The sequence below is a fragment of the Oncorhynchus mykiss genome, chromosome 32, assembly GCF_013265735.2.
Source record: "Oncorhynchus mykiss isolate Arlee chromosome 32, USDA_OmykA_1.1, whole genome shotgun sequence".
Taxonomy (NCBI): domain Eukaryota; kingdom Metazoa; phylum Chordata; class Actinopteri; order Salmoniformes; family Salmonidae; genus Oncorhynchus; species Oncorhynchus mykiss.
This window is the reverse complement of record NC_050572.1, coordinates 33,162,271-33,188,622: the sequence shown is the minus strand read 5'-3', so window position 1 is coordinate 33,188,622 and position 26,352 is coordinate 33,162,271. Positions and strand designations below refer to the sequence as shown.

The window sequence follows — 26,352 nt, the reverse complement described above, 5'->3', positions numbered from 1 at the left end:
TAATATTAATAAATATTTCACTTTCTCTGGTCATAGGAACAACATGAATTTGTGCAGAAGGAAGATGAGGTGCGACTCAAGTTTAGCCATTAGGTGGAAGATGATATCCCCTCTCTCTGGTCAGTCTAACCTTTATTTAACCAGGCAAGTCAGCTAAGAACAAATTCTTATTTATAACGACGGCCTACCCCGGCCATACCCGGACGACGTTGTGCCAATTGTGCGCCGCCCTATGGGACTCCCAATCACGGCCGGATAGGAGCCCCGCAAAAAAGGAGAGAGCAGGGACTGCTGCTCTCTCCCTTCCTCTGCTGAGACTAATGCCATGTTCAATACAACTGGCAACTCGGAAATCTCAGACTTCCGTGTGTTCAAGACAACTGGGAACTTAGGAAAAAAGTTCCCAGTTCTCAGTCGAGTTCCCAGTTGTCTTGAAAGCACCATGACCATCAGATGAGTGGTACCATCAATCCAGTAAAATAAAAAAGCAAATTATTTGCGAATCATTTCAATTTATGCTCAACTGTGGCTCACAGGTGCTACACCAACTGATCTATTTTGTTATCAAAGCTTGAGTTTTGAAATATTATATGGCCTGAGAAGGACAATATTGGCAGGCCAGGCAGATAGTCAATTTGCTGTGATAATGTATTAGGCCAGGCATTTAGTCAATATGCTGTGATAGTGTATTAGGCCAGGCATATAGTCAATATGCTGTGATAATGTATTAGGCCAGGCATTTAGTCAATATGCTGTGATAGTGTATTAGGCCAGGCATATAGTCAATATGCTGTGATAATGTATTAGGCCAGGCATATAGTCAATATGCTGTGATAATGTATGGCAGACTGCACAAACCTCATTCTTACAGAACTGTTTTAAATTAAGTTAATGTTACATTTTTATAGAAAGAAATCTGAGCGATAGATCTCGGCTGGCTTTTTCTTTTTGGTACTTTTACCACTTTTTCTCCCCAGTTTCGTGATATCCAATATACAGTCTCGTCCCATCAATGCAACTCCCGTACGGACTCCGGAGAGGCGAAGGTTGAAAGCCATGCGTCTTCCGAAACACGACCCCGCCAAGCCACACTGCTTCTTGACACATGCTTGCTTAACCCAGAAGCCAGCTGCACCAATGCGTCTCCTCCGTACAGCTGGCGACCGAAATCAGCGTGCATGCACCCGGCCGCCACAAGGAGTTGCTAGAGCGAGATGGGACAAGGACATCCCAGCCGGCCAAACACTCCCCTAACCCGGACGACGCTGGGCCAATTGTGCGCCGCCTTATAGGTCTCCCGGTCGCGGCCGGCTGCGACACAGCCCGGGATCAAACACGGATCTGTAGTGACGCCTCTAGCACTGCAGTGCCTTAGACCGCTGCGCCACCCAGGAGGCCCACGGCTTGCTTTTTGACTGACCGGTTGGCTGGCTTCAGGACCATGCAGACGGCTCAGAGCAGGGCGGGAAGTCTGCTTGCCCAGCTGGCTGGTGGATGGCTCAGAGCATGGAAGGAAGGCTGTTTTCCCGGCTGGCTGGCTTTAGGACAGCGCATAGATGCAGCTCTGCATTAAACAGTACAACTTCTCTCAAAACAGTGCGGAGGTGAAGATGGCAGTAGATGGCTAGTTAACTACTGTTTGACTTGACATGAAACTAAACTAGAGTTTTTTAACCCGGTGCTGAGCTACTGCGTAGCAGCTAATTGCTATATGACACGTGTTGTAGAATGTTAAGTTCCCTATCAACTGAGGTGAATGAAGTTACAGCAGCCAATGTGATAATGGCTGGAGTCAATTTGTTATCATATTTATATTATCATATATAGCATTTGGAGTTTTTACAGTGTAGAAATACAAAAAATGAGCTTCAACTTTATAATAACCCCCTCCAACCCCTCCCATGTCACTTTGCCATACCCTAGGTTTAGCTGAAATGAAGCTAGGCCTTATATATCTCTGGGAATAATTATGTATAAGCAATAATTAATAACAACAACCACGTTCCCATACAACCATTTAATGCGGATGAATTACCTGACAAGAAAAAAGTCATGACCGGCTGATGGAAACATGAAATGCTGTTACAAATTTAAAATGCCGACAGACAATTTGTTCATTTAACAAGGTGGGATCTTTTTGAGTGCAAATATAATGTGGTCTTCCCACTACGACTCGGGAAAGCATGCAGTTTATTAGGCTACAGATGAAATACATTCACAAGGTGGTGAATGTGCAAGGTGATGATGAGTTTGATGCTCCTTTTGAATAAATATCGAGGGTCTTATTCTGATGAACGATGCTTGGCTGCCGTTTGATATATACAAATAATGTCGCTCTTATCCATAATAATCGCAATGTAGGTAGCCTACCCGTACTGTATCTACGAGCTATTGGCTAGAGCGTATGTACCAAGACCAGAGAGGGCACATTTGCTATATAAGGGTTTTTGTAACAAGACCATCAGTTGAAAATGCGATCGAAACCAATTTAACTTGTCTTTTTTTACTTGTACATGGGAATTTGACGGCAAAAGTTATTTATGTGCACTACGTCATCATGCACAGGCTTTGAGCCACAAAATCTAAGTTTAAAGGAAACATCTCTGGCGTGTAAAATGCACGTATTGTTTTATGCAGATTTTAGAATATTTGCATGAAAATCTGTCACAAATTGGATGGAAACCTAGCTAGTAATAATAATACATTTTGTAAAGCGCATTTCCGACGCTCATTGCACATACAGTGCCATCAACGAGTATACAGACCCCTTGACATTTTCCACAATGTTGTGTCACAAAGTGGGATAAAAATGAATTGAATTGTCATTTTTTTGTCAACGATCTGCACAAAATACTCTGTAATGTCAAAGTTGAAGAAAACATAACTTTTTTTTTATCAATGGAAAATAAAACAAATATATCTTGATATATCTTGATTAGATAAGTATTCAACCCCGAGTCAATACATGATAGAATAACCTTTGGCAGCTATTACAGCTGTGTGTCTTTCTAAATCGAAGATCTTTGCACACCTGGATTGTACAATATATATTTTTTAATATTCAAGCTCTGTCAAGTTGGTTGTTGATCACTGATAGACTGCCATGTAAGTCTTGCCATAGATTTCCAAGCAGATTTAAGTCAAAACTGTATCTAGGCCACTCAAGATCAGTCAATATCGTCTTGGTAAGTAACTCCAGTCTATATTAGGCCTTGTGTTTTAAGTAATTGTTCTGCTGAAAGTAACATAACATTGTTTAAATCAATTCAAACTTTATTTGTCACATGCTCCGAATACAATAGGTGTAGACCTTATAGTGAAATGCTTACTTACAAGCCCTTAACCAACAATGCTTTTAAGAAGTTAAGAAAAAAAATGAACTAAAAAAATAGATAATAAATAGCAAATAAAAGGAGCAAATAATTAAACAGCCGCAGTAAAATAACAATAGCGAGGCTATATACAAGGGGTACCGGTACAGAGTCAATGTGCGGGGGGCACCGGTTATTCAAGGTAATATGTACATGTAGGTAGAGTTAAAGTGACTATGCATAGATAATAAACGGAGAGTAGCAGCAGCGTAAAAGAGGGGTCTGGGTAGCCCTTTGATTAGCTGTTCAGGAGTCTTATGGTTTGGGGGTAGAAGCTGTTAAGAAGCCTTTTGGACCTAGACTTGGCGCTCCGGTACCGCTTGCCGTGCGGTAGCAGAGGGAACAGTCCATGACTAAGGTATCTCCAAGTGTCTGGTGGAATACAGATTGAACCAGGTTTTCCTCTAGGATTTTGCTTGTGCTTAGCTCTATTCCATGTCTTTTTACCCTAAAAAACTCTCTAGTCCTTGCCGGTCACAAGAATACCTATAAAATGATGCAGCTACCACCATGCTTGAAAATATGAAGAGTGGTACTCAGTGATGTGTTTGATTTGCCCCGTACATAACTTTCTGTCCTGAATACAACTTTTTTGCAGTCTTACTTTAGTGCTTTATTGCAAACAGGATGCATGTTTGGATTATTTTTTATTCTGTACAGGCTTCCTTTTCCCTGTTATTTCTGTTAGTATTGTGGAATAACTACAATGTTGTTGATCCATCCTCAGTTTTCTCCTATCACAGCCATTAAACTCTGATTTAAAATCACCATTGGCCTCATGGTGAAATCCCTGAGCGTTTTTTCACTCTTTGGTAACTCGAATTAGGAAGGGTGCCTGTGTCTTTGTAGTGACACACTGTCCAAAGTGTAATTAATAAATGCTTGAAGGGATATTCAATGTCTGCTTCTATTTTTTTTACCCACCTACCAATAGGTGCCCTTCATTGGAAACCATTGGAAAACTTCCCTTGTCTTTGTAGTTGAATCGGTGCTTGAAATTCACTGCTCGACTGAGGGACCTTACATATAATTGTGTGTGTCGGAGTACAGCAATGGGGCAGTCATTGAAAAATCAGGTTAAACACTATTATTGTACACAGATTGAGTCTATGCAACTTATTAAGCACATTTCTACTCCTGAACTAATTTAGGTTTGCCATAATGAAAGGGTTGAATACTTGACTCAAGAAAATTTCAGCTTTTCATTTTTTATTAATTTGTAAACATTTCGAAAAACAAAATTCCCACTGTGACATAGGGTATTATGTGTAGATCAGTGACAAAATTTAAATGAAATACATTTTAAATTCAGGCTGTAACACATCATGTGGAAAAAGTCAAGGGGAGGTGGGGTACTTTTTGAAGGCACTGTTAGAAAACAAAATTCAGCAACAATACAGTAAAATGTACAGAAAAAAAATCACAATACATCAAACCATTGCCTACGAATACAAAACAAGAGATTAAGCAATTCATTTTGCATTTATTTATTTAACCTTTATTTAACTAGGCAAGTCAGTTAAGAATAAATTCTTATTTACAATGACGGCCTACACCATCATAAAACGTAAAAAGCTAGCTCGAACAGGTAGGTCTTTAGTTGTGTTTTAAAAAAGGAAGTTGAAGCTGCCTCCTTGACATGTGTAGGTCACCCATGATGCACAGGCTTGTAGCTGGTGTGACCAGCCTGTTTGAGTCTGACAATTGTAGTGTGCGTGCAGGTAGTTCTCTATACGTTGGCATATGTATTTAGGTGCATCACCCTTGAGGGCCTGTATTGAACAGGAAGCCAATGGAGGTTGAATAAAGCAGAGTAGTTTGATTAATCGGGTATTTAAACAATTAATTGGTATATACAGCCTGAAACTAATGACTGTAAAATCGTGTAAATGTTCCTTACAAGCCAGAATGTTGAATTAAATTACATTAGAACTTAATCTACCAGTTGTCTGTGGTGTTGGTCCTTCAGATGTTCAAAATACGAGACAAAATAGCAACAGGAAAGTAATTGTTTATTGTTAAGAGTGCCGGTAGTGAAGTTTCTATTATCACCTGGCACGTGCAAAACCATGTAAATACCTGATGACTTCAGTTCGTATGCATGCATCGCGTGCACACCTTTGCTCATGACCGAAGGCATGTGCACAAGATGGAAGTACATGCATGCAAAGCCCGCATACTTACTGAAGTCAAGTTTTATTGGTCTTATGTAAGGGGTACACATTCCAACTAAAACGCTTACTTGCAGGTTCCTTCTCGACAATGCAACAATAAGAAATAATAAAATAAAAGAATACAAAGTCAAAGGCTCAGTAGAATAGTTAATACAGGAAGGCACAATGTATAGTCCAATATTTCCACGTGTTTAGGGGAAGGGAGGATTGGGGGCAAGTGTTTAAATTGCGCAGTATTTAGTACTCATAATAAGAGTCTGGTAGCAGCAGTTGTGATGTATGAGTGGATATCTGTGTGTGAGTGCATGTGTGCGGAGAGTCAGTGCAGGTGGTCCATCCCGTTCAGCAGTCTCATGGCTTGTAGAAAGAAACTGTCTCAGAGCCTGTTGATATCAGATATAGTCCAATACTGTCTGCCCGACGGTAGGGGAGTGAACACCTCGGGGCTGTGGTCCTTGATGCTGATGGCTTTTCTCAGGCACCGTTTTGAGTAGACGTCCTGGATGGGTTGGAGCACGGTCCCAATTATGTACGTGTGTCTCCTGACCCCTCCTGTCTCAGCCTCAAGTATTTATGCTGTAGTAGTTTATGTGTCAGGGGGATAGGGTCAGTCTGTTATATCTGGAGTATTTCTCCAGTGTCCTGTGTGAATTTAAGTGTGCTCTCTCTAATTCTCTCTTTCTTTCCCTCTCTCGGGGGACCTGAGCCCTAGGACCATGCCTCAGGACCACCTGGCACGATGACTCCTTGCTGTCCCCAGTCTACCTGGCCGTGCTGCTGCTCCAGTTTTAACTGTTCTGCCTGCGGCTATGGAACCCTGACCTGTTCACCGGATGTGCTACCTGTCCCAGTCCTGCTGTTTTCAACTCTCTAGAGACAGCAGGAGCAGTAGAGATACTCTCAATGATCGGCTATGAAAAGCCAACTGACATTTACTCCTGAGGTGCTGACCTGTTGCACCCTCGACAACCACTGTGATTATTATTATTTGACCATGCTGGTCATTTATGAACATTTGAACATCTTGGCCATGTTCTGTTATAATCTCCACCCGGCACAGCCAGAAGAGGTCTGGCCACCCCTCATAGCCTGGTTCTTCTCTAGGTTTCTTCCTAGGTTTTGGCCTTTCTATGGAGTTTTTCCTAGCCACCGTGCTTCTACACCTGCATTGCTTGCTGTTTGGGGTTTTAGGCTGGGTTTCTGTACAGCACTTTGAGATATCAGCTGATGTAAGGGCTACATAAATAGATTTGATACTTGTGTCAGCGGGTGTTTACATGGTTTTGTGCATGTGCCAGCTGATAGACATTTCTCATTCAGTACCGGCACTCTAAACAGTTGGGTAAACAATACTTTCCTATTAAATGTCGATCATCTGAAGGACTTACACCACAGACAACCGGTAACTTCAAATATATTTAATTCAACATTCTGGCTTGAAAGGAACATTTACACAATTTAGCGGTCATTATTTTCAAGCAGTATATACAAATAATTGTGTATTAAATGCTAAATAATCCGACACAATTGGAGTGATATGTTTTTTTTGTGTAGTTTGTGAGAGCATCCTGGTAGCTATAGCTAGCTAAGCTATTCAGTAAGGTAACTTAGTAACTTGTTATGCCTTGAGCCAATGTTTTATTTAACTAGGCAAGTCAAATAGTTAGCAAGCATCGTTAATGCACTAGCTAACTAGTATGGTTAACCACTGGAACATAAAGACAAAGTGTAAACATGGATTGACAGTTAGCGAACTTCATTCGAAAACACCGATGGCCTTCTTACCTCTGCTGTCGCCCATGACTGCCTCCTTGGTGGAAAAGACGCGCTGTGACACCGATAGACGTGCTTCAATCACCCCTGCTACCCAACTCAAGACCGCGGACTGAGTGAGGCCCGGGCCAGAGTCGATTTGGGGGACCAAAAACAGGGCTGAAAAAAATCCAAAACAAAATAATGAAATAACAGCCGCAAATGTCTAAATTTGGCATGGCCAAGTCTTTCCTAACATGAGACATGAGGACCCATTCTCATTAGTGTACGTGTGTATTTTGGCCAAGAAGCATAACGTTATCGTTTGCTGGCTAACTAGCTTAGCCCGACTGGGTAACAAAACAAGCTAATAACAAACCACTTAGCTAGCTAACGTTAGCTATCTACAATTACGATCTAACTAGATTGCTACAAACGCTGAGTCGACAAAATATTGGCCTGTAGACAGTGCAGCCATAAAGGAATGAGCGTTTTGTATCATTGGTACAGTTAGCAACCGAGCTAGCTGGCTAGCGTAGTGCAACAACTAACCAGAGATAACGTCAGTTTGGAAACAATTCATATTAGCTATTCATTTCCCCAACAGTAAGATATAGCGTTAATGCTAACACAAACTATGCTATGCATCAACAATAATTATAGCCAGCTACTAACGTTCTTGATCGTGCAGTTTCTTTGCATGAAAAAATATGGTAGTAGGTCAGGCAGGCAGGCCACGAGTTCTTCCTCTCTCCCCACTTTCCCTCGTCGTCAGTCCTCCCTTCCCCTGCCCTGCTGCCTGTGGTTGACTGAGTAACGGTAGCTACTGTACCAAAAACAGTACAGTCTGAAGAGGTTTTGTAATTTAAATAATACTATAAATCTGAACGTCTGTAATGAGCATTATGATGCATTTACATGACACTTTAATAACATGCAGCCAGGTTCCCCATTAACATTACATGGGGAATATTAACACTGGGGCCTCTCAATGGTGTGTACTTAGTCCCCTCCTGTATTCCCTGTTCACCCACGACTGCGTGGCCAAACATGACTCCAACACCATCATTACGTTTGCTGACGACACAACAGTGGTAGGCCTGTTCACAGACAACGATGAGACGGCCTATAGGGAGGAGGTCAGAGAACTGTCAGTGCGGTGCCAAGACAACAACCTCTCCCTCAATGTGAGCAAGACAAAGGAGGTGATCGTGGACTATGGGAAAAGGTGGTCCGATCAGGCCCCCATTAACATCGACGGGGCTGTAGTGGAGCGGGTCGAGAGTTTCAAGTTCCTTGGTGTCCACATCACCAACAAACTATCATGGTCCAAACATACCAAGACAACCTTTTCCTCCTCAGGAGACTGAAAAGATTTGTCATGGGTCCCCAGTTCCTCAAAAGGTTCTACAGCTGCACCATCGAGAGCATCCTGACTGGACTCCAGTCACCCAAGTCATAGACTGTTTTCTTTGCTACCGCACGGCAATCGGTACCAGAGCGCCAAATCTAGGACCAAAAGGTTCCTCAACAGTTTCTACCCCCAAGCCATTCGACTGCTGAACAATTCATAAAAATCGTCAGATGCCGAGCAGTTGCCATACCAGGCGGTTATGCGACGGGGTGGCCCGTCAGGAAGTCCAGGATCCAGTTGCAGAGGGAGGTGTTTAGTCCCAGAGTCCTTAGCTTAGTGATGAGCTTCGTGGGCACTATGGTGTTGAACACTGAGCTGTAGTCGATGAACAGCATTCTCACATAAGTGTTCCTTTTGTCCAGTAGAGATAGGGCGGTGTGGAGTGCGATTGAGATTGTGTCATCTGTGGATCTGTTGGGGCGGTATGCGAATTGGCGTGGGTCTAGGGTGTCCGGGAGGATGCTGTTGATGTGAGCCATGACCAGCCTTTCAAAGCACTTCATGGCTACTGACGTGAGTGCCACGAGGCGGTAATCATTTAGGTAGGTTACCTTCGCTTCCTTGGGCACAAGGACTATGGTGATCTGCTTGAAACATGTAGGTATTACAGACTCGGCCAGGGAGAGGTTGAAAATGTCAGTGAAGACACTTGACAGTTAGTTCACACATGCTTTGAGTACACGTCCTGGTTATCCGTCTGGCCCAGCGGCTTTGTGAATATTGACCTGTTTAAAGGTTTTGTTCACATCGGCTATCGAGAGCGTTATCACACAGTCATCCAGAACAGCTGGTGCTCTCCTGCATGCTTCAGTGTTGCTTGCCTTAAAGCGAGCATAAAAGGCATTTAGCTCATCTGTTAGGCTTGCGTCACTGGGCAGCTCGCATCTGGGTTTCCCTTTGTAGTCCATAATAGTTTTCAAGCCCTGCCACATCCGACAAGCGCCAGAGCCGGTGTAGTAGGATTCAATCTTAATCCTGTATTGACGCTTTGCTTGTTTGATGGTCCGTCTGAGAGCATAGCGGGATTTGTTATAAGCATCCGGATTAGTCTCCCGCTCCTTAAAAGCGTCAGTTTTCACCTTGTGCATGTGCATTTATCATAATTATGCGTTATCATAGTAGAATGTATAATGCAGTTTAAAACCATGGTATTTCCATGATCTACATCTATACCAGGGTATAAATGAGACCATACCATGGCATTATTTAGGCGCATGGCAGTACCATCATACTTCAAAGCTAAAACCATGGTATAAGTGAAAGTACGATAGTAGTACCATGGTACATTTTTGTAAGGGACAGTACCCAGCCAGGCAGTGTTGCAGCGCAAGGCAGAAATACTTTGCACAGTTTACAGTGTGCGTGTCACGACTTCTGCCGAAGTCGGTCCCTCTCCTTGTTCGGGCGGCGTTCGGCAGTCGACGTCACCGGTCTTCTAGCCATCGACGATCCACCTCTCATTTTCCATTTCTTTTGTCTTGTCTTCCTCCACACCTGGTTTCAATTCCATCATTACATGTTGTGTATTTAACCCTCTGTTCTCCCCATGTCCTTGTCCCAGAATTGCTTGTGCACGTTATGCTGGTGTGTAACGGGTTTTGTTTACTCATGAATTTATTGTTCTGTTTACAGTGGTTTTATTTATTAAACTGCGCCGTTGTAAATCTATTTTTGCTCTCCTGCGCCAGACTTCTCTGCCGCCATTACGCACCCCCTACAGAGCGTTTGGTTCAGGTCAGGGAGATACATATTCTCTAGAATATCATAGTAGGTAGCCATAGTCTACAGACAATGTAAATACCACAGCAACTCCCGGCACACAAAACCTCAGCTCCTGGCCGGCGGGCCCGCAGACAGGCTGGGAGAGATTAAAATGTGCCTTCTAATTGCCCTATTTACCCAACATTGGAATGATATTTCCATATTATACATTTCCATAACCTAAATAATTAATATACGATGCCTAGCCAAGCATATCATTGTTTGAAACCTGGACATTACCTATCTTACCTTGGGCTCCCGAGTGGCTTCAGCGTTCTATGGCACTGTATCTCAGTGCTAGAGTCGTCACTACAGACCCTGGTTCGATTCTAGGCTGTATCACAACTGACCATGATTGGGAGTCCCATAGGGCAGCACACAATTGGCCCAGCATCGTCTGGGTTAGGGTTTGGCCGGGGTAGGCCGTCATTGTAAATAAGAATTTGTTCTTAACTGACTTGCCTAGTTAAATAAAGGTTCAATAAACAAATATCAAGTAATGAATAGTGTACAGCCAAAATCTGACCATAGAAATGTATATCCATCACTGTCACATTATAAAAACCGCTCTCATCAGATGCGTGTTTGAGAATGGTGTTCTCACATAATAGCATTTTGGAATGTTCACACATATGGCCAACACATTGTTGAGCTTGGAATGGGAATTATTCATATTTTATCAAGCATAATGTTGTGATCTGTTTTATCAGCCTCATCTTTGAGTTTAAACATTTTAGTATGGAACCACTTTTCTGGCCTATTGTCTTTGCAACTGTCCCAAAGTGTGTTTTGAACCGTCCCAGACATCTTTTTTAACGGACTATAAAAATGTTAGAGCCCTGGTTGTAGGTGATACAGAATCTGATTCCACCAGCATGCACAGGGTGAAGGTAAATTGGCCAAAATACACACACCTTGAGGTTAGTTAGCTAAGTTAGCAAACAGTACAATTATTTGATTTCCCCCCACTGTAACTGTATGTTAGCCAGCAGTGTACAATATGGGTTTCGGTAGATAAACTAAAGTTAGCTAGGTGGCTTGCACGAAAAATAACTTATATAAATAGCTAGGCACCGTATTTGTCATCTGCCCTCTTGGTGCTGGCATCGGCTGTAGCTGAGCTACTAACGTTAGCTAAATCTAAACTCTTTGTTTCGAATCCTCATCGCTATATTCCGATTGAAACATGGATGTCACCATATAGCTAATAGACGTTCCATCGTCTAAGTTGTGTTGATTAGAGAAATCACTTGAAGCCATTGCGTCTGGTCAGTTCTTTCAGTTGTGCCCAAAGGATTGTTGTTAGTGTCCACCTCCTTTTCAAAAAAGCCCGCCTTGGGGGACAGACGGGGGCCAGAGAACAAGGACCATCCCGAGTTGTAGTGTTTCAGAGACTGGGTAAAATGTGTCTGCTTGTATATTTAGCAATGAATCCAGTGATAGGAACATAATTGAAAGACGTCCAATGGCTTTATCGAACAAGGACAGCCATATCTACACCCGTAAAAAATGTATAATCCGATCAGTATAACATAGAGTCTTCACGAAATGCCACACAGCAGAACTACATGTATTTTTAGACCCCACCCCCTCACTGTTCAAGAAATGCTTCAGACATGATGTAAAAAAAAGCCCAGATCCCACCAGGTGAAATCCCCTTTAAAAACTTCTCTAGGATAGGGGGCAGCATTTGGAATTTTGGATGAAAAGCATGCCCAAATTCAACTGCCTGCTACTTATCCCCAGAATATAAGATATGCATATTAGTATTAGATTTGGATAGAAAACACTCTGTTTCTAAAACTGTTTGAATCATGTCTGTGAGTATAACAGAACTTATGTAGCAGGCGAAACCCCGATGACAAACCATTCAGAGTTTGTTTTTTGAGGTCACCCTCTTTTCAATGGAATTTCATTGGGAATCCAGATTTATAAGGGACTTGCTTGCAGTTCCAACCGCTTCCACTGGATGTCACCAGTCTTTAGAAATTGGTTGAGGTTATTCCTTTGTGTAATGAAGAAGTACGGCCATCTTGAACGAGGGTCACTTCATGTGTACTGTTTGATAGAGGCTCATGACCAGAAAGCATGCTTCAGTTTGTTTTCTTCCTGTATTGAACACAGATCATCCCGTCTTCAATTTGATCGATTATTTACTTTAAAAAATACCTAAAGTTATATTACAAAAGTAGTTTGAAATGTTTTGGCGAAGTTTACAGGTAACTTTTGAGATATTTTGTAGTCACGTTGCGCAAGTTGGAACCAGTGTTTTATTGGATCAAACGCGGCAAATAAATGGACATTTTGGATATATATGGACGGAATTAATCGAAACAAAAGGACCATTTGTGATGTTTATGGGACATATTGGAGTGCCAAAAGAAGAAGCTCGTCAAAGGTAAGGCATGATTTATATTTTTATTTCTGCGTTTTGTGTTGCGCCTGCAGGGTTGAAATGTTTTCTCTCTTTTGTTTACTATGGTGCTATCCTCAGATAATAGCATCGTTTGCTTTCGCCGAAAAGCCTTTTTGAAATCTGACACGTTGGCTGGATTCACAACACGTGTAGCTTTAATTTGGTATCTTACATGTGGGATTTCATGAAAGTTAGATTTTTATAGGAATTTATTTGAATTTGGCGCTCTGCATTTTCTATGGCTTTTGGCCAAGTGGGATGCTACCGTCCCACATATCCCAGAGAGGTTTTTACACGATCCTCTTACTCCCCAGCATGCATCCGATTCTATTCGCCCTCATCACGGGTGTTATCTGTCTTCAATCAAAACTTTGATCAAATGAATCAGACGTACACAGAAACTATGAGAGTAATACAGTATGTATATAGTTGTATTACGCATGGATTAGCATACAGATACCAGAATGAAACAAAGCACAATGTTATCGGTAGAGAGGGCTTATAAATTATAAATAAGAATTTGTTCTTAACTGTCTTGCCTACTTTAATAACAAAAAAATACTGTAATTATACATTCTATTCAGTTACATAATAAATACATAGCACACATAACTCCACTAAAAAATCTCAATATATTAGTGCAATATACAGATAAAGTGCTTCACTCAAAAGGGAAAAGTATAACTGCTAACCAAAATACTAATAGGAAGTGATTCACAACAAAGCATTTGATTAAAAAAAGGGAAAGCACACAAGGAGCAAACAAAGATTACAAGCTACAACAATTGATCACACATGAAATAGCACATATCACATTTCCCTGAGATTTAACTCCCATTCAATTGTTATACTCCGTTATGCTATAATACATGTTGTTGATCGCTGCAATTGTTTTTAATGTTTTGTCCCCGTCTTTGCTCTTGTATTGTATGTTCACACTGCCCTCGCAAAAGAGGTTCATCACGGGTCTTTTTCTGGTTAAACAAAGGTTAACTCTATCAAATCCAATAAATACTCTCTATAATCTATACTATTTGGAACATTCTCCCTCAATACCACTATATCTAACTGTGCAACATCTAACGCAAAACTGCAGTATCCGACTCCTACTACTATTTTAGCTGCAACTGCTTGCCACTAAGGGACACCTCACACTGGGGTTTCTTGGCCTTGTTGCTGGATTGCTGCTGGATTCTCTATAGACAGAAATGTGTCAAAGTATTTGTCGTCTTTGAGCTCTATCTCCAGCATGTCAGGAATCTGTGAAGTTGGAGTCAGAAGGTACAGAAACACATCTTTAGTTATCCACCAACAGGAACGCCATTGATATGATATAAAATGAAAACAAAGTGTTAGTTCCTTTTGTGCCCTCGAGATGTTTCCTCTTCATCGTCAGTAAGATTATGTTAATTTACCTGCATGCCATCGTCTGATTGTCTTTTCTCAGTCTTGGACTCCGTGTTCGCAAATGCCACGAAATGGATCAGAGTGTAAATTCTAAAGGAACAAAAATAAAATAATAATCATGCAATAGCTATAAAATGGGTATGACTTCATGGGTTAATTTATCATAATATAAATAATATAAATATAAATTTATTTAAGAAAATAGTATTTTGAAAATGTGGTTTAGAATGGTGATCCTGCCTATAAATAAATACATCATTAATTTAAATAATCACCTGTGGTAGAACATGGCAAAGAACTGGATCAGCAGTAAGGATGCAAATCCCAAAAGGAACATCAGTCCTACTGGATCGATAAATAGATACTCCCTAGTCTGAGTCAGATTGAGATTGGATTTTGGGATTTTGATAGTGACTGAGGTTCCAATGGCCTGAAGAGTGAACGTTGCCACCAGCCACATGGCATTGCAGATGAAAAAGATAAAAGTCACCTGTATGAAGGGGAGATGAGTTTCAATTAAAGGGATATGAACAAGACAGGCAAGCATGCACAGACAGTGGATTTCTCCAACTAGTGATAGTTTAGTGCTATTGAAACAATCTTTTATAATACCAGAGACAGACAAAGTACTACACCTTCTACTTCATGCTAATATCATGTACATTGAAATGAAAAGACAGCATACAGCCATAGCCATAGCCGCAGGGAAGTAGGAGTGTTGCAGCACCCCCTGATAAATTGAAATAATTTAGCTAAAATAAAAAAATAACTTGTTTCAGGAAACAAGGCGTATGTTGCGCATCATTACTTCACAGGAAGTCATGTTGCGCAACATTACTAAAATGTGTTTTGTGGCAGAAATGCCGTCTGGAATATGAACTTTAACGTGCCTTAATAACAAACTTGTATGCATTTTGTAAATACTGAGAAAGTTGTTAAATTACGAGCCTAGTTGGTTTAGCCAAGGAAAAAGTCAGGAACCTTCCCGCTAGCCGTGATTGGCTGAGATAATGTATGGGCTGGACATGCCGAGAGATGAGTTCGGATTGGTCTGCCATGTAGCAAGATTCTGTCTATAACATGAGCTGCTCAGTATGTGTAGGTAATCCTTTCTAATCCACCTTTTTTGAAAAACATGAAGAACTGCAAAAGTCTAGCTCTAATGCTTTCCACTTTCTGGAAGACTTAGTTTTGAGATCAGTGGAATGCCCAGTGGAAGCAGAGTATGAAAGCTAAGGAGACGAAGAAAATTATGGCGTTGGATTGCAAATATGCGGAGGGAGTAAAAAAGAGAACACACAGAAAGCTGTTGTATAAAACATCTGACTCCGGATTACATCTTCAAACCAAGGGCAACCATGGCATCTGTGACAGAGAGGGAGAAGCATTCATCCGAGTATATGGGTACGAGAGTCTAGCTAGTGACATTTTCAGATATTATACGTTTCTAATTTAGTCCGAAAATCATTTTCATTGCAAGTTAAAGCTTACGTTACCTGGCTGGCAGGGCTAGCTAATGTTAGATGTATGATCTGTGTAGTAATATTATTTGTATCTCAGAGCCATTTGCATTTCTAGTTATATAGCACAATGTTAGCTAGTTGGCTGACATTGAACCTAGTTGGTTGGCTCTAGCTACAGATTCATGCAGGGTAGTAACGTAGGGATGGTGCCAGGTTACCTACAGACGTGACGCTTGGCATTCAATCTTCGTTTAATCAAACCCGAGAATCTCTGAGAGTCCTTTAGGTGCCTTTTGGCAAACTCCCAGTGGGCTGTCATTTGCTTCCGTCTGGCAACTCTACCATAAAGACCTAATTGGTGGAGTGCTGCAGAGATGGTTGTCTTTCTGGAAGGTTCTCCCATCTCCACAGAGGAACTTTAGAGCTCTGTCAGAGTGACCATCGGGTTCTTGGTCACTTCCCTGACCAAGGCCCTTCTCCAACAATTGCTCAGTTTCGCCAGGCAGCCAGCTCTAGGAAGAGTCTTGGTGGTTCTTAACTTCATCCATTTAAGAAAAATGGAGGCCACTGTGTTCTTGGGGACCTTCAATGCTGCAGACATTTTTTTGGTACCCTTCCCCAGATCTGTGCCTCGACACAATCCTGTCTCTGAGCTCTACGGACAATTCCTCAACTTTGGGACCTTATATAGACAGGTGTGTGCCTTTCCAAATCATGTCCAACTTATTGAATTTACCACAGGTGGACTCCAATCAAGTGGTAGAAACATCTCAAGGATGATCAATGGAAAACAGGATGCACCTGAGCTCAATTTCGAGTCTCATAGCAAAGGGTCTGAATAATTATTTAAATAAGGTATTTCCAATTTTTATTTGTAATACATTTTTATGTATATTGCTATTAATATTGTACAATCTGTGTGTCACTTAATTGGCCTGGGCTACTGTTTGCAATCTAGACCCAGTTTCCCAAAAGCATCTTGCTGTCAGTTTGACACTGTCAGAGTAGCCACTCATTTCTGCCATTTGTGTGGTATTAAAAAAGATAATGCTAATATCTTATTTCATGTAAATGTGGAAATGTGTTTATAAAAAGGTCAATTTCTTCCCAGACCCTGCAACAACAACAAAAAAGCCCATACAGCTGTATGTGGAAATCCTAAAAACGCATCTTCTAAACTGTATGCCGTAACACAAATGTGATTTATAGATGCATGCAATGCTTTATCATAAAGGGGATTCCCCCCCCCCCCAGCACCGCCCACTCAAAACAGGAGCTATGCATACAGCATACCTTGTTTCTCAGTTCCTTTAGGTCATTTGTGATTTTCTTCTGTTTTTCTTTATCTTCAGCCAGAGGTTCCAAATAGAGCTTCTGGAGCTCTCTCCAAAAGTCCTCCTCTTCCTGAAGCACACCAAGAGACACTTATTAAATAGTCAAGTCAGATATCTTCAGTGTATAGTGAAACATATGTGATTCTGGATATAGTGACATACCAACAACGTGAAGCGGTTAGACAACTTTACATGTATCTTGTCACTTTTATGTCATTCATAATATTATGTTGGTAACAGAATAGGAAATCTACCTTCACAAGAAAATCTTCATTTAGAGGGAAGTCATAGGACTTCTTCTGCAGTTGTGTTACAAAGTCTGTAGATACAAAGAATCAAATCTTAATTATTTTATTAGTCACATGAATACAACTGGTGTAAACTTTACAGAGAAATGCTTGGTTATGAACCTTTCCCAGCGATGCAGTTAAAAAAAATATATTAAATAAAATAGTAACTTCCACAAGAAAAACAAAATACACTAAAATGGAGCTATAGACAGGGAGTATCAGTACCAGTACAATGAAGAGGGGACATAGTTGGCACAGTGTGCAGAGTAAAGGTTACTAGGTGAAGTCTAAATGTGTGTGTTACTTTCGCACGTTTGTAAGATAATATCATAATGTCTTCATCTTTAAAGTCACACAGTGGAAAGATTGTAATAGATCTATTAAAAAAATATACTCACTTTGTTCAGTAGACTGATGAGAACATAATTCCACATTCCTAGATTGAAAGAAATCAAACATTATTTGGTGTGCATTCCACACTGCTTTCTCAATACACACATCAAAATAGGAGAAAATGAAGAATACACACTGTAAGAGAAAGATTTAAAGACATTAGATTAAAATATATTATATATGCAAATAATGAATCACTCCCGAAACAGAGCCTTGTGGAATGCCACATATAGCCTTGGAGTATAAGACTTATCATTGAATTGGTACCTGTCAATTATTTTACTTAGAACGTAGTACAGTATATTGGAGTTATGCTTCTAAAAAAAATACAGATCCAAATACTATGCTTACGGTTTATACAGAAGTGGTGAAATCATGTAAACACTCCAGACACTCAAAATGTAAATACCTGTTATTGTCCTGAGAGGTCAGATTAGGGTTCACCTTTGGCTCATTAGCCAACACAACTGTTTCTGGCAACTGACCATTCTGGTCTGCCACTTTTCCACTGTCCCAGCAGAGAAACTTGCAGCACTTGGCCTGTAGGATGCGCTGTGTGATGGCCTTGGCTGGTGGTGGAGCAGCGACATGGACACCTGTCTCCCGAGTGCCCCAGGACACATTGTTCATGTTGACCATGGAGTAGATGGTCAGCAGGAGGTAGCCACTGGGGATAGAGATGAAGTACAGGAGGCCGTAGATGACCAGATGGAACTCCTTGGGGTGGAGCGCTGCTGTGATGATGTTCATCAGCACCAGGCCTATGATAAACAGGCCGCTAGGAGTCCAAATGGTTTGCTGCTCAACCATAGCACCTGAGATGAACAGAGATAGTTAACATAATGACAAAGAATTGACGTTTTGTATTTAATGAATGTCCCAGTTTGATATTGCCCATTGCGTTGAACGGTCAGTCCGTAACGCTGAGGTTGGTATTCTTGAGGTTCTACTTTATGTTGATTGAGATGAAGTCCTAGTCTAGTGGCATCATTTACCTATGATGGACAAAGCGGTTCCTATCATGAGGAAAGCGTACAAGACACTCATGACGGCTGCTATGGCGATCTGTGTGTCCGATTTCAGCTTGAAGCACAGCAACAGGTACACCACAGGGGGCACTGTTGCAAGGACCAAAGCAACGTTGGGATCGATGTCTAGTATGAACGACAAGCTTCCTAAAAAAAAAGAGAAAGGACCAGAACTATTATGAACGATATTCCTCTTCCTTCAGTTTACAAAATGTTTGTATCCTGTTACATTCCAACAACAAACTACCCCAAAGCTAGAGCTGTATGAGGCCCCTGACAGGCAGGTTGCCGTGGATACCTGAGATCATTAGGCAGATTGTGGCCGGGCCTAGGATGGAGGCGGCCATGCTGAGAATCTGGTAGAGGATGAAGGGTTTGGAGATGGAGCTGTTCCTCTGGGAGGTCAGAGACCCTGAGCCCAGTAGATCGATGGTGTTGGCCATGGTGGAGGGCCCCCAGCGCCGACGCTGGTTATAGAACTCCTTGAAGTCCTGGGGGGCGTTGGTGTAGGCGTCGGACGCAGCGTTGTACTCCACCCTCCAGCCCTGCTGCAGCAGGAGAGTGCACAGCCAGCGGTCTTCACCTGTAACAGAGCAGAGGGAGGTACTGTAGACGAGAGTACTACACAGACAAGTAGCTCTGTTCTTCGAGTGACTGTTGTCCAGGAATAAAGATTTACCTTGATCGTACTGTACGTAGTGGCTAGCCTCCGTGGCCTTAGTGGTGTATCTCTTCATGACGTTGTCGTCCATGAGGGCTGTGCCCCTGAACAGACTGAAGCAGCCGGGGCTGCAGAGCACGCTACCAAACACGTGCTCTGCAGTCTTCTGAAGCCAGTGGCCCACCGCATACTCAAACTTCTGATACCATACCATAGGACCTGGGGCAATATAACAGAATGATCCGACGTGGGATAGCACACCATAGGATATATTCTTGCCTTTTATGTCTAGTGTTTTTTTGTAAAAAGTGTTATGAATGTACTTTAAACACATTTTATTCCATTCGACCATAGAACCTGAGTAGATATCTGTATAATAGGGTCCATAAATGATGTATATTATACCCTAACTGTACATATAGTGTTCACATACAATATTGATTTAGGCCCGGGTAAATATAATGAAAAAAGCAGGTGCCATTGCACTCAAACTTAAACTTAAATAGTATTGTTTGGTGAGTACATCCAATAAACAATTTAACCAAAAAGATGATCCGGGTACATTGTTCAGTTGTGGCTGTCTATCAGATATGACATCTCCCGAACAATCATTTGATTCCTATTACGATTCACACGAAAGCTTTAACTACCTGTGCCTGTCGGGTGAATCCTCCCACATGCCGCACCCACACGTGGATAAAGTTTCAGCCGATCTATTAGGAGCATTACAGCATAGGGCTGGAAGTCGGTGTCCCCATCCAAAGCCAGGAGATAGGTATTGTCCTTCTCTTTCTAACAAAATACAAGAGTATCAGTCCCATTTCCTACGTAATATACAGTAGAACAATAATAGAACAACAATTTATCCAAGTCAGGATGCTAGAATTCTAATAAATAATAGTTTGTGCTGTTTACCATCATCTTTTCCCTCAGCTCGCTCTCATCTCCACCCTGCTCAAACTTCTTGAAATACTTCCTGGTGAGTCGCCAGCCGAGAATGTAGTACAAGTACATAATCTGTAACAGTGAGTGAACTAATCAAGTCTGTGGTTTCATGTCTAATTCAACTTCATCATCCGACTTTAATTCAGGTATATCACTTTCAATGGAATTGTAGCTTTGTGATTGTACAATCACAATTCAAATAGTGTTAGACCTTTCAGAGACACTGTATATTGACAGCGTTGTCTCACCTGAGACCATCTCTTCTTGTGGCGGATCAGTAGCTTGTCCTTAAAGTGCACCATCAGCAGGTTGCCATTAGGGAGGATATACTCCAGTCGACCTCCGTAAGGGGTGTGCAGGATACTCTGGCATGGAAGGGGTGGGCTCTCTCTGAAGATGCATGAATCCTTCTCATTGAAGATACTGAGGTTCAAAGGATGAAACGAGGGAAAGTTTATGTACATGATTATTCTCACCCGTACTGTTAAATCTGCAGTGTACACCGGGTTAGCAGTGCTGGGATTGAGTTACATTAGCACACTGAGCACCCCAGCAGTGGGGACCAAACTCGCTGCTTTGACACATGCTGGTATTTTTCACTACACCAAATGCGATTTGGCCTCAATCCAGCACCTGTCTGCTGTCAGAGGAGATGTCAACTGTGTGCGTCTCATTAGGTTTTTATGCTTACTTTAGGCTCAAGAGTTATTAAAATCTTTAGTTTGGCCATTATTCCAGTTCTCCTGATTTTTTAAATTTATTTTTATCAGGCACACACTTTTAACAAACAATGACATCGATGGCGTTTTGTTACAAATGGTGGAGAATGTGGGTAGAGCATCCCCTGGTGGTTTTCAGAGGAATATGTGGTTAATTTAAAAAAAAACTTATTCCTGATAAATGTCTTGTTTTTTTCTAGTACATCTATATTATAATATCATACGTATTGTGTATTCATTTCTTTACAGATGAAATATTACATCGAGTATATATGCAGTTAATTTTGTGCGCATTGCATCATCATTTGTGAACATTTGTTACACTGCTTACTTGTAAACCTCTCGGATAACCTCCACCAGGTCCTCTGCGTATTCGTTCACATGCCGGCCTTTACTACCTTTCACGTCTTTAAAAGCATCATCAAAGTAAATGTGAGACTCAAAGCTCACATCATTGTTGGTGTCTTTCCTTGGCCTGTATTTGTCCAGTCTGGTAAAGAAACAAATTTTAAAAAACACATCATTTGCATTTAAAAGCTGCTAACTCTGCCAATTGTGTCGTTCTCAACATGTAAAAACGTCAGACTGTACCTGAACATTGAGATGATCATTTTCATCATTTCGTCATAGCTCTCATGCCACATTGTTGCACACAGGTACACTGTGATTGGGTCAGTTTGCCTGTGGCTGGAGGAAACGTAATTTGACACTTTCTCTCATGCACATGCATACAAAACTCTACCCACCCTCCACAGAATTTGCAATAATCTTACATTGTTTTCTTCCTCTGAATCTCAAAACGCGTGTTGAGCAGCATGGACTGTTCCAGAAAGGGCCCCTCGTACATCCTCCGCACAAACAGATTCTGTGTCCTCTCGATGCGCTGAAGCTGGAGGAACCAGATGTGCATTGTGCACAGCATCCAACCCAACCACCAGCAGAGTGCAGAGCCTCCCAAGAGGCCCATTTCTGTTAGGTCGGTCATGTGCTGGGGACAGAGGGTATGGGTGATGTCCCTGACTAGCCTCTCAAACCAGAAAGTATCGCCGCTTAGGCCCCTGCCATATGTGATATCATTGCAGTACTCTGTGATGGTGTAGTTAGCACCTCTGGAGTCACTTGAATTCTGGAAGAAGATAATGACAGGAGCGACGAACGCTGCCAGAACACCTAACGAAGCCAGGTACATGGGTAACAGGAAGCTTCGCCGCATGGCGTGCATTTTGCAAGCCACCACCACGAACCAATGGCACAGAGCGGAGGACACTATCTGGACGGCCACCAAGATCAGGATCACCAACTTCACATCTCCTGGAACTGATGTCACCGACGACCAGACTCTGCCAGACAGAGGGATGTATGCCCCGACCACGGCTGCAGTGACCATAATCCGGACCAGACTAGAGAGGATGCTCACCACATTCCTGCACCTCGCTATGTCTTCAGATATACTGTTCAGGAAGGAGCTTTTGAAGAGGGTGCTGTAGTTCTCCCACCAGTTCAGCGAGACAAAGATGGTCCCCATTATTGCCAATCCGATCCAGACGTTCATCCCCCTATCTTCTTTCAGCAGGTAACTGAGGATGAAGAGCACGTAGCCTGACAGTATGAGGACTAATGAGATGAGTGGGGGCACTATGAATCGCTTCCTCTCCCTCGCAATGCACTGAGCGCCCACCTGGAAGATGGAGGACAGGATGCTGATGCTGTTCAGCATCGTCACATTGGTCACAATGCCGAAGAATGGCATGGCAACAATAGTGAGAACCGCTGTCCCCAGCGACACCAGGAATTCGACACACAGCACCTGGAAAATTGTACATTATCAGAATTACAATAGTATCATTAAATGCAAGCAAATGTAATGCTAAAGGATGAAAAATATTCTGAGGGAAACTAACATAATATAACCCATACTGTTCCTCAAAAACAAAAAAGGAAATACAACGATCTGGGCTTAACCCCAAAGGTCGATGTCCACGCCCGCGGAAATCTAATTAGCATAGTAAAACAATTCCCATAAAAATCTGTCAGTTTAAACTAGAGATACAGTTCTGTTTTTTTGCATTGGATCTCAATCCACCGCATCCACCGATTGTCACGACTTCTACTGAAGTTGGCTCCTCTCCTTGTTCGGGTGGCGTTCGGCGATCGACGTCACCGGTCTTCTAGCCATCGCCGATCCACTTTTCATTTTCCATGTGTTTTGTCTTTGTTTTCTACACACCTGGTTTCTATTCCCCAATTACATGTTCATTATTTAACCCTCTGTTTCCCACATGTTTGTGTGCATGTTTATTGATATGTTCAGGCTGTGACTGACGGCTGGTTATTTTGTTGCCGGGTTGTGTTATTATGCCCGTGTGTTTAGTGGTACCGGTATTTTTTACCTTGTCCACACATCTCAGCTCTCCTGCGCCTGACTCTTTTCACCAGTACCCATAGCCCTGACACCGATATCGCTCTTACACATCTGCAGTGGAAGGTGGCAGAGCGATATATATATATATATATATATATATATATATATATATATATATATATATATATATATATATATATATTTAAAAATTATGCCTAAAGTGTCCTAAAAATCCTAATCAAATAGCTAAATGTGATCCATGGTTTGACCATTTTAAAACAGCGTAAAAATTATGACAGGGATGTTACTTCTCCGATGCTTTTCCCCTTTCATAACATACAGGCAGTTAACCCACTGTTCCTAGGCCGTCATTGAAAATAAGAATGTGTTCTTAACTGACTTGCCTGGTTAAATAAAGGTTAAAAAAAATTAAAAAATACAATGAATTGTAATTTTAAGCCGAAACTTGACGACAGTGTTTTCACAAATTGTCAGTATTTTAACAGCCAAATGTAATCATTAAGCCATTTACAAAAGCACACGGACAAACAAAACGTCTCTCAAGGTAAGAAAATGATTAAGATAGCGGTAAAAACCCAGCACACTATACCTTTAGCTTTAAAAGGGAAACATTTTCCTACGCTCCCCTGCAGCATCTAATCTTCATTCCCAAACTAAAGGACGTGAACCTGGCTCAATCTACTGGCACTGCTCACCAAGACAAAACAAGTTAACAGATCTGTCCCTGATACGTCATCTAGGGGAACAATAATAAATCCTGAAAATGTTGAACATCTGGTGCTTACCCACACAATCGTCTTCCTTGATGGTTTCTCTGAGTCTTTGAAGAATATTTTCCACACGCTTTTGACGAGGAGCAAGACACTTGGCGCAATCACTGTACAGCTGACACTGAGGAGGGCGCATGGCTTTTGGTCAACTGGGACTGTATAGGTGGCATTACTTGACAGTGTTATCAGGAGCAGAAAGGATCCCTGCAAAAAAAAGAATAGAGATATGAAATTGGGATAGTATTGGTAAGTCTTCAAGACTTGATATTTACGAGTCAAAATAGTTGTTAAAAAAACATGTACAAAGATAATAAATACACAGTTTTGTAATCTGACAAGATTGCGTGAAGCAGGGCTCCAATGCAAAAGAGACATGGTCTCAATGGGGACTTCCCTGTGGAAAATAAAGGTTCAATAAAAATAGGTGGATAGATTGCAGTGTGTGGTGTGTAGACATAGATCTGTGAGACCGCTTTATAAGCCAGTTTATAGCCAGTTATTATTTAGTTAATACGTCATTTATGAATAATTTACAAAAAGGTATGCTTTAGCACATGAAGCTCACTCTTGACAAACACCCCAAATGACAATTCCATCATCAGCAGGCCAAGCGTTTTAATCATCTAGGCTGGCTGTCTGTAGAGATAAGGGATGTATTAATCCCAACTTGGTATGGTACCCAACTATTACTGACTCAGCGCCCAGGTACCTATCCAATTACTTTTATTAGAGATGTCCAACAATTCAACACCAGAGCTAGAGACTGGATGATGACTGGTAAAAACAAATGTTTTTATATACCAGTGCTTTTGAGTGGCACAAACTACCACAGCAACTTAAAGCTTTTCTGACCATAACTTTTTTTATGTCAAAAGCTGGCTATGATTGAACAATAGAACCATATTCATATCTGTATCTATGTAATGTATCTACTTAAAGTATGTATGTAATACATTTTGCAACAAGCACTGTGCTATCGCTGTCATGTTTTTAAAATGCACGTTCTGTGTGTATATGGATTTTTATTACTGGCAAATAAAATCAATCAATCAATTGACGTGTTTATGAGTTACAGTGTAACTGTTTTCAATGATATATGAGCTACATATTATGCAATAATGAACTGTTCTAACTGCTTCTAAATCCTTTGCAATCCTCTTAAAGGCTCCTTAAATGTAAGGTTTTACCAATAGTTTTGTAGTTGCAAACAGATATCCTTCCAATAAACCAAAACATCTTACCTTACTAAATATGGCAAGAGCAAATACAAGAAGGGCAACAATGAAGAAGGAAAGCCATTGCAGAAGTTTCACTAGTTTTCGGGATGTCTGTTCATCCTGGATGACAGGGACATCTTTTCCCACATCCCAAGATCTCCTAGAAGGCAGAGAGAAAAGTGAAGGTTGAAAATTAACTGTGGTGATGGAATAATTATTTAACTCAAAATTAACCCTACTCAAACTTGATACTTTCTTAAAATCACAAATTACATTTAGATAGAGCATCAATTTAGCAGAGTAAAACAATTGATACTATGGTGAATTACCTGAGAACATGCTCTTCATCCATGTTAATCTCATCCATATTTGTGCTGTTTGTATGCATGCATACATTAGAACCCACCAGGCTTATATTTATAGTGCAGTCTGGGTGTGGGTAGAAATGTGCATGTCATCAGGGTGAAGGTAGTTTCAGCTGAACTTTTCCAACTTCCTTATTGAGGGGATGAGTGTTAGGTAAGGTTAGGACATGAGTCAGGTGCATGGGTTTAAGCGGTAGAGTGTGGGGAGGGTTTAGTGGTAGGGTTAGCCACCATTTAAAACAAAAGGGATGATGGCCACCATTTAAAACAAAAGGGATGATGGCCACCATTTAAAACAAAAGGGATGATGGCCACCATTTAAAACAAAAGAGATGATGGCCACCATTTAAAACAAAAGGGATGATGGCCACCATTTAAAACAAAAGGGATAATGGCCACCATTTAAAACAAAAGGGATGATGGCCACCATTTAAAACAAAAGGGATAATGGCCACCATTTAAAACAAAATGGATAATGGACACCATTTA

The 26,352-nt window shown here is 41.4% G+C and overlaps 3 protein-coding genes across 13 annotated transcripts in view; all 3 read right to left on the bottom strand.

The window, feature by feature from the left end:
• Positions 1–8,253, bottom strand: part of LOC110488342 (retinoic acid receptor RXR-beta-A) — a 32,650-nt gene extending 24,397 nt beyond the window's left edge. For 10 of the 11 annotated variants that reach the window (XM_036971700.1, XM_036971703.1, XM_036971701.1 and 7 more), the window contains exons 1-2: positions 7,850–7,976; positions 7,331–7,477 (exon numbers count right to left, since the gene is read on the bottom strand). In XM_036971700.1, the coding sequence (XP_036827595.1) occupies positions 7,331–7,477; positions 7,850–7,880 (178 nt within the window). In that variant the 5' untranslated portion in view covers positions 7,881–7,976. Of the gene's footprint in view, positions 1–7,330; positions 7,478–7,849 lie in introns of all 11 variants that reach the window. The other variant, XM_036971710.1, reaches the window with a different exon arrangement.
• A 5,046-nt stretch (positions 8,254–13,299) lies between these two features.
• On the bottom strand, positions 13,300–21,772 carry LOC110487593 (chitin synthase chs-2-like). Its single transcript, XM_036971006.1, has 15 exons — positions 21,720–21,772; positions 21,460–21,618; positions 20,658–20,832; positions 20,380–20,481; positions 20,115–20,256; positions 19,483–19,683; positions 19,102–19,386; positions 18,771–18,950; positions 18,185–18,590; positions 17,781–17,818; positions 17,347–17,411; positions 17,052–17,162; positions 14,571–14,785; positions 14,304–14,385; positions 13,300–14,148 (listed from the first exon to the last, which is right to left on the bottom strand). The coding sequence occupies exons 1-15, from the start codon at positions 21,770–21,772 to the stop codon at positions 14,038–14,040; spliced, it is 2,325 nt and encodes a 774-aa protein (XP_036826901.1). The 3' UTR covers positions 13,300–14,037.
• A 125-nt stretch (positions 21,773–21,897) lies between these two features.
• Positions 21,898–23,104, bottom strand: LOC118946467. The gene has a single exon (XM_036971005.1). It carries the CDS (start codon positions 22,876–22,878, stop codon positions 21,898–21,900), a length of 981 nt encoding a protein of 326 aa, XP_036826900.1. The 5' UTR covers positions 22,879–23,104.
• Positions 23,105–26,352: the final 3,248 nt, after the last annotated feature.

Coding starts and splice junctions, on each gene's coding strand:
- LOC110487593 (XM_036971006.1), bottom strand. CDS start 21,772: ATGTGGCATGAGAGCTATGACGAAATGATGAAAATGATCATCTCAATG. Junction 21,619..21,719: donor ATGATCATCTCAATGTTCAG/GTACAGTCTGAC, acceptor TTTCTTTACCAG/ACTGGACAAATACAGGCCAA. Junction 14,149..14,303: donor AATCAGACGATGGCATGCAG/GTAAATTAACAT, acceptor CCAACTTCACAG/ATTCCTGACATGCTGGAGAT.
- LOC118946467 (XM_036971005.1), bottom strand. CDS start 22,878: ATGCCATTCTTCGGCATTGTGACCAATGTGACGATGCTGAACAGCATC.